This window comes from Pagrus major, chromosome 18 (genome assembly GCF_040436345.1).
Source record: "Pagrus major chromosome 18, Pma_NU_1.0".
Lineage (NCBI taxonomy): Eukaryota > Metazoa > Chordata > Actinopteri > Spariformes > Sparidae > Pagrus > Pagrus major.
The window spans coordinates 35,890,521-35,908,378 of NC_133232.1; the positions used below are offsets into that span (position 1 = coordinate 35,890,521).

At 41.6% G+C, this 17,858-nt stretch overlaps 1 protein-coding gene across 1 annotated transcript in view; it reads right to left on the reverse strand.

The window, feature by feature from the left end:
- Window positions 1-325: 325 nt before the first annotated feature.
- The window catches only part of pdgfc (platelet derived growth factor c), a 51,960-nt gene continuing 34,427 nt past the window's right edge, over window positions 326-17,858 (reverse strand). Inside the window, exons 3-6 of the mRNA XM_073487071.1 lie at window positions 13,078-13,258; window positions 2,604-2,811; window positions 2,247-2,467; window positions 326-1,463 (exon numbers count right to left, since the gene is read on the reverse strand). Of these exons, the coding sequence (XP_073343172.1) occupies window positions 1,350-1,463; window positions 2,247-2,467; window positions 2,604-2,811; window positions 13,078-13,258 (724 nt within the window). The 3' untranslated portion in view covers window positions 326-1,349. The remainder of the gene's footprint in view (window positions 1,464-2,246; window positions 2,468-2,603; window positions 2,812-13,077; window positions 13,259-17,858) is intronic.

Sequence of the window (17,858 nt, forward strand, 5' to 3'; positions counted from 1 at the left end):
GCATCGAGAGGAATGCTACAGAGAGAAAATTACTTTCTGTTATGAAATCCTGTTTTGTGTTGAAAGAAAATCAGATTAGTAAGTAAGGCAACATACCACATGCAGAGCCTATGATCCTCAGCTCGTTCATTTAAACCCAATGACCTCACTGTAAGACTGTTTTGTTGATTTGCTTGGAGGAATATGTAACTTCATATCGTATCTTTTCAGAATATTAACAACATTTCTGCCACTGATCTTCAAACACACATCCAGCATTGTGCAACTTTGCTTTCGAACCATTTGGACACGGTTTTGCTGTTCAACAGTCCCAAGTACATACCTCTACTTAGAAATGGAAGAATTTATTTTTGATGTTCAGTACAATGAAATACACAAACAATTATTGCAAAAGTAGAGATAAATAACTTTGGCATACAGAAAATGAAAAACATCCATGACACAATAGCAATGTAAAATTACTAACAATGCAAACTGGCGACCTAATGCTACTGTACAGTGACACATATAGCAAACAAGACATTTTGGACCTAAATTTCCCTTTCATTAAACAAATAAATATTTAATATGAACAATTTCAAATGTTGCAAGAATAGCTTGATGCTAGGCATTCGTGAAGCAAAGCAGATTTGAAATGAAGCGACGACTGATTCTACATGTGCAACTTTTATCCTCTCCTTGAGAATCTTTGGTAGAAAAGGCATGATAGTACAGTAAAGAATTGTAAATGACATATTTACACATAATACAGTCTTCTTAGCAAGGCATTTTAGCGATGATGCGGCTGTGTTTTACTACAGATTTAATCTGTGGTGAAACAAATACGGAGGAAAAGAAAACTCATGAAAAAAGCACCTTTCTCTGCCTTGATGGTGATAATGGAGGGGTAGGGAGAGTCAGGCAGCTGGAGCCAGCTCACTTATAGACAAAAAAAGTACTTGAACAAAGAAGCTCCCATTTTCAATGACAGTATCAGCCCACACTAGCTGAACTTTAAAAAAGACCTTAAGAAGAAGAGGCAAAAATGCCTCAATGTTCTTATCTGTGAGAAGAAATCAGTCCTCAGAGCACAAAGGTAACAGTCCACATCTGCTCCAGTGTCTTTTTGTCTCTCTAAAATGCACTCAGGGCACACTATTGGTATTCCACAGCAGTCAAATCCATTCAGGAGATTTATTAGATTCCAGTCTGTTCTGCTTAATCCAATTAGCGAAAGGACAACAGGATAAATGGAGAATCTTGTTAGCTTCCAGTGGAAGTGGATGAGAAACAGAATGCTGCAACAGCGGCAGAGGTTCATTTCTAACATCCCGTGTCACTCCAGTGGCAGCGATTACATGTGTCAGAGGTCAGTCCCAGTCATCTTTACACACACAGGCACACTCCTCATGGTGCTCCAAGGGCACATCAGTCATGGTCTTCTGCAGGCCTCTGACACCGCTTCGATGTTTCAACAGTAGAACCTGTCAGGGAGCAGGATGAGTTAGTGTTAGACAGCAAATACGTCATGTTTTCCTGGATATACAATCTTCATATATCTGCATTTTGGTCTTAATTTTTGTGTTTTTAGGGATGATGTAGCCTTTACACGTGACATTTATTGCATGTCTATCTGTCCTGGGAGAGATATCTGTTGTTCTTCCAGAGGTTTCTCCCTTTTTTTCTTTATAAGATTTTTTTTTTTTGGAGGGGGTTTCCTTTTGCAATCTGAGGGTCTAAGGACAGAAGGTGTACATGATTGTACCCATGCATTTCTGAAAATAGACAATTGGTTTTTACCATGTTTCAAAGGACAAGGCAGACCTTTCTGACCCATTGCACAGAAAGATAATTTGTCTAAAGAGTTTTGATAATACCAGTGGCTTAATTTTATGCTTATATTACTACCTTTCAGATCAGTTCACAACCGAAAAGGAAAAACAGCTGCTATTGTGTTTTGCACTGTAATGTCAAGATTGCTTAGAGGCTTGCTGCTACAGTAGGTGTGGGGTAAAAATGTTAAGCTGGCCTGATTGTGTCACTACGTAACATTTCATGGATTCACTAAACTGAAGTAATGACGTGCTCAAAATATGTCATGTTAAACATTATGCTGTAATGTGTGTGCTACTTTAAATTTTGGTTTCTAGTTTGATCTAGGAAAGGTCAGGATCACAGGATATGCACAGGAAATTCAATTTTTCCTTTAATCTTGTGTCTGAACAGGTTACATATTCCTTGTATTTCATGATCAAGTAGATATTTACCTCATGGTATTTCTTCGTGACCCTGACGGGAACACACTGACAGTCGTAACAGCGGTGGGAGCAGCAGGCACAGTTTCCACCACAGCGCTTCACCAGGAGGCAGCTGGGCCAGAAAATGGCATCCGTCCTTTTTAGCTCCTCACGCAAGGAGACGGAAAAGTTGCGTGGAGTGCAGCTGTACAGTCGAACCTCCTCCCTCAAGAGATTGAGATCAGCTCCTCCTAAAAAATACAGAGAAGAAAGAACGATCAGAATCACTTCCTCTTGAAACAAGCGACATGACTTTTGTTTCTACTGTATCGTATTCTTACTTTTCTATGTAACTGAACTGTAATGTACACGTTAAAAATGTCCTACCTCTGGCTTTCTTGTTGAGGATGAAGGATTTCCCCAGCACGTGCCATGTAGGTTTATACAACTCTTCCATATCCACCTGCCATCGCTCCGGCTCCAGGTATTGCATGACCTCCTCCATGGTGCTCAGTCCCGCCACAGCCTCTGACAACTCCTCAATACCCTGCAGGGATGGAGGGAGAACCGCAGGGACTTCTGGCTCTGATACACTCTATGGGAAAACCAGCATGACGAGATGGAGAGAGACGGGAAAGAAAGGTCATTTATTCAGTAAATACAACAAAAAACATAATAGATGTTAGAGTCCTGCTTTCTATACTTTTGATGGACCTGTACAATGAAAAAAATCTTCTTTTTCTCAGTCACTGTGCTATAATGCTTGTGTGATACATATACTTTAGCTTCCAAACCAAAAACCACCTCATTGCACCAACTGCCTCGGGATACTTACAGAGCAGCCGCTTTCTGTGACATTTAAGAGCTTGGAAGCTTGCTCTAGGTTACGAATACCAAAACAGGAAAGTTACTCCGAGGGAACAACTTTGTCAGCAGTGACAAGATGTGTTTTATTTTGACAACATTAGTGGATGAAGAGAAGGAGAGTTTGACTCTGCAACGGTACATTTTATGTCATACAGTTAAAAATTGGGTTTAAATTGGGTTCAGGCTCATTAACTCTGCTCAAGTCCAAACCACTGTAGCATTTAAATAGAAATGACTGTCAAGGCCAGCTGGGGCCCAATTTAAACTCTATGTGTTAAGTAATGTGTGGAAGAGTTGAGACTGAAGCTCCTGGAGATTAAAGACAAATGGATAATTTGGTCAGGATTTCCAAACTGGCCAATCACTGAATAGTCCCCTGATTCTGAAAACTGATCGTATATATATATATATATATATATATATATATATATATATATATATATATATATATATATACACACTTATTTACAGCTCTGCTCCGATGTCACCATTTTGAGTCATGTCTAATGTTTTCCCACTTTTCTTCCAGTTTTGCTCCCTGTAGTCTCAGTTTTCTGTCCATTAAGAGGGTTTCTTAAACGATTAGTGGCACCGCCTTCCCCCAGTTCCCCCTAAAAGCTTTTTTATTTGCTGTAAAAGGAATTTAAACGAAACATATGTTGCTTGCCATGGCACTTTCTTCAGGCAAAAAGTACCATACAATTCATATGGACCTTTTATCCTTGTATTTGTTGTAGCACTTTCCCCAAATCAGTTATTTTCTGACATTCCCCCCAAAAAATTATGTAATCTATTTCTACACTCACAAAGAAAACCATTTTTCCCCCCCAAGAGAATTCCCTCAAATGTTCAATATTAAGCTCAAAACAGACTTTTTTTTTTTGCTTTGACTTATCATTTTGAAGTCAATACTGATTGCACAGTGCCATAGATGAAGGAAAACGACACCATCAGCATATAGATTGGTTCCCTATAAACCTTACTATCTCTATGTTGTTTGGGCTCCTGGAAAAATAAAGGTTGAATAAAAGCACAAAGGATGTGCTTCTGTCAATGCGCAATAGGCATTGTTTTCCCTGGTCAGTATCCCCAAGTAATGGTGCAAACTGGAATAACTGCAAACTCTACACACCCAAAGGAAAAGATCCTCACTGATCAAGGAGGCAAAGGAGAAGAGGGAGAGTGATAGAAACTGAGGTAAAAAGAAGATAAAGGGACGGACATTCACTCAATGGAGAGCGCTCCGGTGTTGTGTCAGAGTCTGTTCCCCTGTTGATATGTGTTTCCCTTTACCACCGGGACATGAGGCGGTTCAAAGCCGTACTAGGTACTACATCAGTAAGAAATAAAACCTTCTAACTTATTAATACAACAGGTGTTTTTCGTTGTCTTTTCATCGCACTGAGATCGGGGTTTCGAGGTCAAACTGGGATTCTTGCAGTTGTTTTTTGATTTGGACAGCAGCCAGGCTGCTAGCCATGTCGCTCACCACAGGAGAACATTTGGGGAGGGCGAGTTGAAAAGTTTTCTATTTCCACTTTAAGTACTTGTTGAATCCCACATTGGGGAAATTCTGTTGTTGTTATTCGTTATGGATGTAGATGCTGGACCCGCAGACATGTCAGAGTGACAGGGCCGCCACATGGTTGGTGCTCCAAGCAGTTACATGTTTGGTGCCTTCTTAAAGAGCACTTCGGCAGTGCCCAGGAGGTGAACTCGCTCCTCTGAAGCTACCAGTCCACACCTCTGTGATTCGTGCTGGACTTGATCTCACCACCCTCTAGTTCCCAGGCCAAGTCCGTAAGGACTGAACTACCGCCAACTGCAGCCGACACTGCTGGAATAATGTTGAGGAAGGGACTCCACTACAAAAAGCAATGTTATCATCAGAGTCGTCAGCATCTGAATTCCAGCACATACAAAATGCCGTTCACTATATCTGAAACAGTTCCATGCACTGAAGTCGAGAGGCAAATACGAGTGAAATGTCTCATTTTTTAAGTTGTCAAACGTGATCACCTCCCTGTCACCTCCCCTGCCCACTTTGCATAACAGCATTTGTTCCGTTAGCTCCTGTAGGCAGCAGCATTATTTGTTTCAAGCTCGCAGCCCTCCAAGCTACAGCGTGCAGTCACAGAGAAGATTGATACCTGGGGTGTCGGTCTTCCCACGAGAGAAGAGGCTAATCTGTTAAACCTTTCAGTCCTGTGACGCTGCGTTTGTCCAACATGTCAGCTCGCTGGTCTCTCTAATCTTACGTGACTGACAGGTAGAAGGCAACGTTGTGACACTTACAAAAAATATGCAGCTCGCGGAGCATTGAAAACATCGGCTGCTGGCAGCTGGGTCTTTAAGCTTGCGGAGAGGCAGAAATGTTTGAAAGCAAAATATGATTCCAGGAATCTGTATCTTCCCTTTGATGACTTATAGGGGTGAATTTGAAAGGAATCCAGTGAGAAATGGGGTTTGGAAGGAAAGTTTTCCTTTCGTCAGGGGCACTAACACTACCAGGATTTGCGGTTTGCTACTTATTTACTACTTGTGCTAAAAACTTTAGGATTCATGGCTCTGTAAAACCACCTGGACAAAAGTATTACATTTTATTTCAAAATGTTTTTTTTCCACAAGAGAACAGCCATCAACCAGAGCAAACAGAGGAATTTAAGATGTACTCAGTAAAGGGCAAGATATTAATCAGTAAGACAAACCAACAAGTGTATTGGCATTTTTACGGTGAATAATAGGTGTAACATAGGAAACACCCAGAAGTTTTATTGACTGAGTATATTGCTTGGATGTAAGCAAAGTCCAAGTCCCTAGTGTTGACTTTCAAATAAGATGCCAGTGGTTTGACATGGCTGCACCACAGGCTACGAAAATGCAGCTGATGCACAGCTGTGCTCATGCCACAGATTTGACTCATTCTAATGAGGCTGCCTTCACAACCACTGAACATATCTTTGGTTTATTTGGCACCTACTGAGATAAACGGAAACCAATGTGGAAGGAATATTTGTGGAGAAATGACTGGTCACAGAAGTAGAAGTAAAAGTAAAGTGAGCAGTCCTTTTCTCTGAGCTGAGTTTCCAGACAGCAGAGGAAAGCTGTGATTGTTATTAGTTGAGTTGGCAGTGGCACACAGCGTAGACTGGAAGCCATTAACAGCTTGTGAATGTTGACAGTGCAACACTCCCCCAATTAGCAGCTCTCTGCAAGCTCAGCTTCAGATGGAGAAGCCAGGCAATCCTTCAGAGACACATCAGGATGGTGTGAATGAAGCTGTAAGCAGCAGATGAGAGCTTTTACTGAAACAATTTCACCAACAAAATACTTAAATGGATCAACAACTTCTAGCTGGCATGTATTCAGAGCAGTGTCCATGTGTCAGGTTTCACACGTAAAGACTTGAAAAGAATGAACGAAGGGGACTTTTGAAGCAGCCTCAATCTATGATCGACTTTCTGTAAAATATTTCTGAATCTATGATTGGAAATAGTCTTATAGATCTATAATGCAGGGCTCCAGACTTTCTTCCCCACCATCCTGGATCTGTCCCGTAAAACAATGTTAACCACCCTGAAGTGGATTTAAACCATCCGTAAATATAAAATGTCGCTTCTTGCAGCACTGCTGGTTTCTGACCAGAGAGGTTAACAGTGAAAAGAATGAAGCCTACTGAATCCAACAGTCCGCTACAAACACACAGTCAATGGCAGAGTGTTAATATTAACTACATTGTGTTGTTAATTGTTTATTGGGCTTTTTATATGTAACAAGTCTGGCAGTGTGTAGCAGAACAACACAGTGTGCATGCAGAGATTTCAGTCCTTATCTGAGGATAAAAACAGGATTCTGATGATGATGAACATTTTACTTGCACAGTATCGATACTTGATTTTTACGATACCAAATCTTTAAAACGATACTCGATCTATACATTTAATAATTTCATAAATATACTGATATATATATATATATATAAAACTGTATCAGTGTCTATATCAGCACTTTGTGCAGGTTGTTAGTTAAAGAAGTCCTTTTGTGCCTGAGACATTTTCTTTTCTTTCTGCCTTGGTATCAGAAGAGCTAACAAGTATTGTTTTTAGTATTGTATCAAAGTTTAAAATTCTGGTACTGTGACAACCTTATTAGCAACAACTAGCTGTTGGGAATAGACCCAATGCATTAATCTCAAACCTCTACTGGTAACATTATGTTCTTTCGCTGCCTCAGAAAAAGCAGTTTCCTGTTAGTTTCAGTTTATGTCAGAAAAAAGACCTGAGCCAGAGACTCAGTGGAGGTAACATGCTCGAACCAGTGTTTCAAAATGTGTGTAAATGTGAACATAACCATACTGTATAAGCAGAGGCAGAGGACATTCAACAAGATTACAATGTACAGCTGTGTTGTGAAAGGAGCACTTACATTTTAAATAGTGAAAGGCTGAATGTGTTTTTATTCCTCGAGATGACCTTCAACAGAATCACAGAAGTGTCAAAGCTTCAAACGAACCCCTTATCAGTGCCCGTCCCTCTGAACCCCCTGCCCCTCAACAAATAACCTTGTGTCCAAGCTGTGATTACCTCATTTCCAGCTCTCTTTGTTCTTACGCAGCACAACCGCACGCTCTTATTCCTGGTAACTGAAATGACAGGTTCAGCTAACTATGTTGAGATGACAATTCTGAAATAGCATCATGGGAGAGCTCTGGAAAACAATATCTCCTCTTTTACATGGAGTCGCAAAACCACTTCCTTGCACAAGAGAGCTTTGAGTAAGCAGCGAGGGCTGCTGTGCGTGAATGAAGTGCTTTTTTTCTCTCGCGCGACACCACACACTGCAATTGAGGTTGGTGTAAAAACAGACCTCAATTTCATCATGCCAACGGTAAGCCTCCTGCATGACTCTGCCATCATTACCATCTGCTTTTACGAGGATTTCATTCCTTCTTTCTCCTCTCCCATCTCCCACGATTCAAGTCCGAGTGTGTAAAACAATCTTCAGTCCATTTAAACTAACAAAGCTGATAGTGATTTTCATGCCTGGGTAGCAGTGGGGTTTAATCCTGGATTTGGACCTCAGGGAGACAATGATGTATGTTTTGTTTGCTTCTTAAACCCACCACTCAACACCCCTCACGCTCCATTCAACAGACTCCTTCTCTTCTATGTTTTAACAACCTCTCTGCCTCGGCGCTTTTACTTTTCCCAAAATCTCTTCCTGTGAATTACAGACCGGGTCTTATTTTTTTCCCCCTTCCATCCCATGGAAGTGGTGGGGAGGAATTATTGCTTGTTTAAATATAAACTAAAGTGCTGGCCCCTGCGTGGCACGAGGTTCCAGTAGCTGCCGGTTGACCACAGAGGAAACAGAGTGCCGCTGTTCCAGCGTGCTCCTCCTCTGTCGGAGGAAAGTTCAAAGGGAAGCCAGGCTGAACGTGCGGAGGCCACGGCTTCCTCTTCCCTCCTCGGGGTTTCCGCACCTTCTAGAGTTGGAATATGAAAGACAAACCCGGTGGCTTGTTCCATCACATGGTTAGTGGCAGGCGTTTGAACACCACAGAAGTCACAGTGGTTTCGTTCTTCTGCAAAATAATTAAATTTGACCTTTAAATTCCAAAACATCCACAGTTTTGTTGGGTGATTTACTTTCAGAGAAGAATACTTCTGAAAGTTTAACATGTTTATACACAGTATTCATTTTTATAAAATAGTTAACTAGATATATGATTTATAGGGCAGGGTATTGAACCTTAATAGAAATATTGTGTACTTATTCTTTGATCAGATTGTTTCTGATTTAGGGTTCGGGCTTAAACATACAGTGTGTAATTTCTGCCAAAAGGGATCATGGAAGTTATTGTCTTCATTGTTAAACAACCACCACTGCTGATGGAAATCTGTCAGTGTGAAAGGCAGAAATGTTCAAGTACAAGGTAATGTATTAAACTTTAATTCATGTTATGTGTAGTCAAGTCAGCAAAATAAAGATTGTAGATCTGGTCGTCTTGTGACATATCTACCAAATATTGCCATTATGAATCTACGTAGTCTAAGAAGGCTTCCAAGTCACTGACCAACATTTGTAAGTGTGACACCACTGGATGCTTATAAGGAGACCTCAGGACATCTCCAGCAGCAGTGTTTGTGGTGACAAAGCCGGTTATTTTAAGTCAAAACATGATCAGTGATGATCACGTCGACATCATGTGTTTGTGACCTGAGTTTGATGTTGTGAGATGGACGGGATGCTTGAGGAGATACATGTAGAGCTGTAGAAGGCTGCAGAGCCTCTGACCGCAGTTCAAAGCAACATTTCAACATTTGTAAGTGTGAAACTACTGGATATTTTTGACAAGGGACCACATGGTTTCAACATTTCTAAGCATGGCAACACTGGATATTTTAGGCCTTGGAACAATGTCCAGCCTTGTTAGTGGCAACAAAACCGGATATTTTTGCAATGTTTTTTTTTTGCAGAAGTCGGGATATCTCCAGTTGTGTTTGTGGCGACCAAACTGGGTGTTCTTACCAAGACTAGAACAAGACATTTTATTTTAGTCTTTTCCTTCCCCTGAGCCTAAACCTAACCAGATCATATGCACAGCAGGGTCACAAGAAAAACATGAAAATTGAACATAAGTGTAACCTTTCACATATCAGTGGTTAACAATAACGTGCTGCCAATATTAATTCTGGTGATTGGGTTGCTCGTGTTTGAGATGATTAATGTGTAAAATGTCCTAAAACAATGTCGAGCACTGAAGAGACAAGATACACCACAGAGTACTGCTCAGATATAGTAAAAAATGTTCATTAGATGACACATCCCTCCACTTCAGGGGACTTTAAAATTGAGTAACTCCTCATAACAGTGTCTGATTGGATTTATCCATCTCCATCAAAGCAAGGCATCACAAACTACTGCAGTGTATCGATGGCAAACATGGGGTACAATATGAAAAGTATCATTACTGAAGATTGACTGACCAACCTTCCTATCAATAACCTAGCTGTCTGCAATACTTCAACAAAATGTATTTTATTCAACCACTGGGATGTTTTCAGCACATCAGTCAATACTGCTATCAACAATGTTGTCTGGGGTTTGAGGGATGACGGAAGAATTAAATAATAACGTGTGTGAGGAATAAAAGAACAAAAAAAAGCTTTTGAATGAGAAAAAAGTTACAGAGAGAGAACGTAAAGCCCCATCAGTGACCTCGTCGCCTCTTTGTGCTTGTCAGATTTCACAGTGCTTCAGGCCATTAGGGATTAATGAGGAGCAGAGATGTTTACTTAAAGCAAGTGAACAGAACTGAAACACGACAGGTTAAAACATGGCCGTCGTCTCGTCAGTTTATCTCCGGGCTTTTGTCAATGAAGGGAGCGGGGACGAGGGGGTTCTGTGTGTGTGTGTGTGTGTGTGTCTGTGTGTGTGCATGTGCGTGTGTGTGTGTGTGTGTGTGTGTGTGTGTGTGTGTGTGTGTGGTCTAGGACAGAAAAAAAAAACAAGTGAAAGAGAATGAGGAATGGGAAGAGGAAGGATCAAAGATGTCAAGATGTACCCCGGCACAGAAGTCTTTTCCATCATTTTTACTGGACGCATGCATTTGTTGGAGGCAGAACTGCTTTTCATCTGGATAAAGTTAAAATTCAAAGGATGGAGCCAAAGAGCAGAAGTTGTGCTTTTAAAGTAATGTCCACCTAGCTTAGCTGATTCTTGACCTCTGAATCACTGTCTACATTTTCAACTTGGTCTTACTCATAGAAACAGAGCCCAATGTGTCATACAAACAATCGGCACCACATTATGCAACCGAGGGCTGACACGCTGACAAAATGCCATTAAAAATGTACAAAATGCTTTGTAGCAGTCTGGCCCTGCTCTGTCTGTTGTGTTGTGTGATGATTCGGGCACTTTTTGGCTTCAACCAGCTGTTAACTCTGATAACTGCAGATTCGTTTTAGGTCTCTCACAGACAACTCTGTAGTAATACGGTACAGTATTTGCTAAAATACAGAAAAAAGAAATAAGTATAATGAAAATAAATGTAACTAAATGTTGGTTGGCACACCACAGAGATTTCTAAAAAAGTAATAATCAAGCCGGCAAAGACACAATAACCTGGTGAGTTCATCAGATTATCTACAACAAACCATTATCATCACAAAAACATTTGATATTGACTTTGGAAGCCTCATGAATGTGCCTGCAGAAATAAATAGCATTAAGTATAAAGTAGTATAAAGTCTTTTGTGGCTCCAAAGGAAGCTGCATGTAATCTGGTGAATTTCCTCCAGTGTTGTCTCTCAGGGGCTGAGCTGCATTGTGGGTAATGTAGGCCCCATGTTTTGAAACGCAGTCCACCGGTCGAGCATTGCACTCTTTTAACTCTGTTGGACTCATCATGGACGGTTTCAGCCATCTTGGACATCTAGGTACAGCAACACCACATGCAGAACTACAGTAAAAGCAGACATTTGTAAAGTTACAGCTTATGATTGTGATTATTCCAGCTGGAGATGCCTGGTTACCTCTCGTAGCATAGCACATTTTCTTCCTATAGAGCCTGCTATTGTTAGCTAGCTATTCCATTATATAGTATAAATTTACTTGCAAAAATAACTTGGCATATTTCTACAATTTTATTTTTTGTAGTATCAACTGAAAATGTGATTACAAGACAGGTATGTCAAAATAGAGCAGAATAACCCCGTCCTGCCAAGAGGATAAAAAAATAAAGCTAATCCCTCGCTGACAAGGTAGAGGACATACATATATAGTATGCTCTGACAAATACTGTTGCTTTGGCTTCACCCATTAATATTGAGCTCATATATCTTTTTTCCTACATGGCTCCACGTGTACAACAAACCTAAGGTCTGGAATTGCTGCTTGAGTCGTGTGCTCTTCACTGGGTTTTAGGAGAGCTGCTGATGTGCTGAGTGAGTTAAGGCTTATGCTATGCACACAAGCTAAACTTTATTGGATGAGCATCTGCCAAAAGTCTAAAAGGTGAATGGAAACAAAGATTAGTGAGCGATGGAAGTAGTGATTATGGTCTTTGTTACAGGCAAAGACAAGTGAAAGGGGAAGAGCAGAAAAAAAGCACTGGCTGTGTTTTGTTGCCAGAAATATACTGTATTTCAGCTCTAAGTATAGAGTGGAATAACAAGGTTTCTTTGTGAAGTGGGCCACAGTTAAAACACATAAGAGGGGATATTACTTTTGAACTGCAGTATGAGATGATAAAACGCAAACCAAAAATGAAACGGACAGACAGCAGCGTGACAATTTTCCACACAAAAAGCTCTTCTATCTCTTAATTCCTACTTTCATTTCAGGGGCTTGAATGAATCCCCCAGAGGGTCAAGAGGACCTCTCTGTGAATGTGAAACCGTTTATTTTCTCCATCTCGGTCCCAAGCAACACCATCAGTGACACTGAGTCACCTCATCTGTCATCTGTCTGCTTCTATAGATACAGTACAGGTTCAGACGGTGGAAGGTTTCATACAGAAAAGCAATAAAGAACATGACAGTGTGATTATTTATAAATAGAAACAATCTCAGCTGCAGAGAATGAGAAAATTACAGAGCTGGAAACAATTTTAAGTGGATATACTCTGATATATTTTTGCGGACATTTTGTTTTGTTTGTGTATGAGCCGCTCTGACTTGTGTGTGTCTTCATAACTAAAATAAATGATAGTACAGGAGCCAGATGTTCCAAAGTGCTTAAACATAATTTCTTCCTGACGATGCTTAAAACCTCGGGTACACATAAACATAAATGGATGATTGCAAATGAAGGCACCGTGTTATGCAACAAGCAAATTATTTTTAATTGTGCTTGCATGGTGAGATATAGCTTACTGCCGTGTGAACTCCCTGAAGCTGGAGATTGAGGCAGAGAAATGCTATGACGGTTTAAGTGCTCAGCTACTTACAATGTACGTTTTTTAACCCCTGACCGTCGATCATGTGCTTACCACAGGCAGAAGGGAGTAGCGGAGGCAGAATCCCGGCTCGGAGGGGAAGTACTCATCAGAGAGGAAGCGGATCCTGATCTGACTGCCTTTGGAAGTGTGGCTAGCCGGTGCCGACTGTGAGCCGCACCAGCGACCCAGGATGGTTTTCTCAGTCAGATCTTCTATCTCCACAAAGTCGTACCTGGTAGACAAAGAAAGAAGAAATCGATTATTTCAGTCTGAGACAATCACCAGTTATTGATCCATTCCTTCATCATGAAATTGCCTTTGTCCAATGTATACCTTGACTTTCAGCAACTACTGGCTCTGTATTAGTAGAGTTATACCTCCACACAGACATGTTAGTTATCCAGCAAACATTTGGTTGAACTGACGGCCTGTCTGAGGCCAATCACCCCCGTCTGATGCCAATACTATAGTTATGAGGTTGAGGTTGATCTCAATATTTGCTGGGTAACTTCGATTGTACTTTCACTTGCTGCAAGCTTGTCAGCATCTTTAATGCTGTGCCACAGCGCTGTCTCCTCAGCTCTGTCCTGCCCTTCTGAAGGTGAGATTGTTAATATCAATAAAGCTGCCTGGGGAAATAAAAGTTTGACCTCATTAAACAAAGAATATAAATATCTTCAACAGCAGGTTACAACACCTCAGCGGTGACGGATGAGGTTTGTCTGTTATTTACTGCCTGAATTAAATGACTCAGAATGAACTGGATATTGCAGACAAATCTCAGGCCGGTTGACGGCGCAGAATAAGCTGCTGTTGCCTGCTGAGGCAGCTTTTTAACACGCCTATTACACTGATGCTACATGTTGTCATTGACATATAGTTTTAATTAAACATTGAGCTCCTTATGCTGCGCTGTTTGTTGACCGTCGGTCAGTTTTCTGAAAACTCACTTTGTAAATCAATACATTGACATGACAAAGGATAAACTATGAGTGGCTCTGTGAGGGTGTTCTGCTAAAGCTGTTGGTGGCTGCAAATCCCATGCATTTTCAAAATAATATTTAATTTTAACATGATGGGTTTAACTGGTTTCAAAGTGTTTAGTGTCACAATTTTTCATTTAACAAAATCAGAATTTTAATTTCAGTTGAGAAAAGTATAAATAAAAGCACCAGTTTGCTTGTTGTGGGGCTCAAAACCTTGCGACCCTGTAATTACATGACAGTCTCCCTCTCTGCCGGCCACCCTGCCAACCCATAAGACCAGTAAACATTATGAAGTGCAGGAGCATATGGCCATGTGCCAGACTCCTCTGGTGTGCCAAGGCTAACATTGACCAACCTCAGCACTTAAGACACGCAGTTCAGGAGTTCAGACTTTATTATTTATACCTATGTGTGTGTGTGTGTGTGTGTCACCAGTGGCTGCGCTGCATTCAATACAGCCTTGTTTCACTGACTCTTCACAGTCTGGGATTAATCACTTTGCCATTTGCGTCAACAGGCACGCTAACCCCTCATTCAGTGCTGCCAATTCGGATATTTGGATTTCAAGGACATTGTTTACATTTTGCGCAGGCTTGACAGATTCAGTTCAAGCTGGTTTCAGTAAAACAACACGGAGGGACATGAGCGGGACTAAAAATGGATTTTCTGTGATGTTAAATAAACTGAGGGGGAGGGGGTCGATACATTTACCGACTCTGCTGCCTTTGATTTGGAAAGTTAAACAGGAAGTTTGTTGTCTGCTCAAACAAACAAACGTATTGGACAACTGCATGAGCGGTAAAATGTTCAGCGCAAACCAGACCGGCATGAAATGATTTTGGTAGGAGGCTAAAATATCAGTTAAGCTTCCTTCTGCCTTCTCGATGGAGGTCAGTGAAGAGAGAAGCTTTCCTCTCCCTCAGACAGCTCCAGAGCTCTGACAGATGGCTCATCAATAATGCAGGACGCCCTGATCATTACACATCGCCATGTGTTCAGAATCACCATGTCGAACAGCGGTTTCTCAGATTTACAAATGCACTGACATACATACCAAACTGTACGTACAGTCACCGAGAACAGCGAAGGAATCTTATATACGGGGCTGTGGATACCTTCCTGTGTTTAGTATTCACAAAGCTTTTCCCTACATCCTTTTTTTCCCCCTTTTACATAATTAATAGACGCAATATCTACCACTGAGCCGATGCAGATTAGCAACACGAACACTGTTTTTTGAGTCATCCCCCTTTCAGACGAAAAGACAGCGAGCACAAATGCCTTTCTGTGAACATTCCTGTCTGAGAGCCGCCAAGCACGACTCTGCTGCCATGCCAACCAGCAGCAAGACCAATCCCTCTCCAATATGCCTCTCCTCCAGTGGATTTGGTAAGAATGCTTTTCATCGTGCCACAGACAAACAGAATAGCAGATGAGCATCTCGACTACACAGCCTCCCTCTCATCTCAGCAAAGACTCCTCGCTCCGGGCTCGCGGGCAGAGCCGAACACATCTCCCACTGTTGTTTGTTTTATCCCCCTGCCATTGCTGTGAATCTCTGGACAGGAGATTACATTCTTGTTTATTTGCATCGCATTGTGCCGTGACACGAGTGTAAGATGTCAATAACATTGTGCGTGTGGTTTTTTTTGCAGCAACATCAGTGGAAGGAAGGTCTAAAGGGCAGATTTTGCGAATACATTTATAAACACTCATGAAAGATAAAGGAGACATGCAGACAAGGCCAGCGGCTTGTTAATGCGAGTGTGTGTGTGTGTGTGTGTGTGTGGAGGGGAGAGGGTGAAAGTAGATAGACTTGTGAATGTGTGTCTGTTTCTGCTTGTGATTGCATGCTGCATTCATCAGTCTGCCAACCCTGCCAAGAGTGTGTATCTTGGGATCTGATCAAGACCTGTTGGGTAAAAGGAAGGGGTGGGGCCGGGGGTGAAAAATGTGAGAGCAGGAGCGGTAGACGTGGCGATGACTTGCATGACCCTGGAAAAGGATGTTGTTATTGTCTCTCGCCCCTCCCTCCCCGAGGACACCGACTTGTGCAGTCTTGTAAAGGCAGGACGGCACAAAAGTTGTCAATCTGCACCCGCTGTGGAACTTTCCCTCACCGGGTTTCGACAGCAACACTAACCTCATTCGTCAACGTGCACCCTTCCCCACCGTGGATATGTGCTGGGGGGCTGATAAGCAACAGCCAACAAAGACAGGATACAGGAAGTGTAATGTGGAACAGAGGCATGAATCCTGGATGGCAGCACAATTAAATCAGCTCATCTTTAACCAGACTCTGGCAGAAAATCTGAGACAGAGTCACAAACACCTCATTGATCTGTGAAGTTGAATGCCTGGGAGCTGTCACAGGAACAGAGGGATACAGATTCATGGCCACATCTTCTTTTAATTTCCTGATATATGCAGTTTATTTCTCAAAAGATAAATCCAGTGCTGCTGTGTCCAACATCTAAAGCCTGCCAACTGTCATTCCGCTTGTCATCCATTAGGGGGCTCTCCAGGAATGACTAGCGAGGTCACCCTCCCCCAGCTCCCTTCTCCACCTTTCACTGATTGAGCTCCTCCATGCTAACCAGTCCGATGTGATATATTGACAGCAGGGCACTGAACATAAAGCACAGAGGGTAAATCGATGGTTGGGGATTGGGATCCCCGTTTAAATTGAATGGCAACGGAGGCAAACCCAGGCAGTAATTGAAAGTGGGCTCCTCAGAAAGCAGAGGATGTACTGTATGTGTGTGGTTGTGTTTATGTGTTGTCAGCCGGAGGGCGTGGTGTGTGTCTTTCGAACAATCACGTGAGCGGCTAAATATATCGACTACATCAAGTAAAATATGCCAGTCTGAACCGCGTCATCATGGGGTCCTGGGTGAAACAAATCACTCTGCTGCTGGGTTTTCAATATTCACGAGCTGCCACGGCAGACCAAAGGCAATTTCACAAGTGGCCACACACTCTGACTCTAAATCTTTAAAGATGGACTACAACATAAGCAGGCCACGTCTTCACCACAGCCAAGCACATATCTGGCATGCCAACTGGGGAAGCCCCAGTTTGATGGGAGTTGGCCGTGCAAGCAGAGGAGAAACTGTGCACTGCTACAGATAACTGCTGAAGGTCGTCCTTTTCCAGACAATAAATAGGCCTACAAATACTTTTTTCTTATCTTTCAAAATGAAATGTAGAAACCTAGAATGCACTAATGTTTCTGGAGGTCGGTGCATTCATCAAACCAGTGAGGACACTGACAGGAAAATAATCCATGTGTTCCAGTATGTTTTTTGGTGCATGCTGACCCTGTAGCACACATTACACTGGCCCAGAAAGATGACCTAGTTCAAGGACTGGAACAAAAAGAAACAAGAAGATCTTAGAAAATAATGTAAAAAATTATAATACTTACAAATACATTGAAACAAATATAAAGTTCACTTTTATTTTAGTTAAATTTCCAGGTATAAAAAAAAAGTCACTGAAAAGTGTATTACATCACCCCATTTACACCTGGTATTAAAATGTGATCTATATATGCTGACGTGTGAACAGGATAAGGTAAAAAATGCATATTGATGAAAGATGTAAATGCTTTTTTCTCGCATTGTGTTCTGATCTTAGGTAGGTGCAAAAGAAATATGTACAACATGCAGGCAAATTTAGGTTGTTTTCCCAAGAAGAAAGGACAAACTTATGTTTTTCATATGCTGAATTAACAAGAGGAGACAAATAATTAAGAGTTTGTAGCAGACATCGTTTCACAGAGTTTATAAAGTTTCCTTATCTCAACAACTCACAAAACTCAGCGCTGTTCTTAGGGAGTCTGGG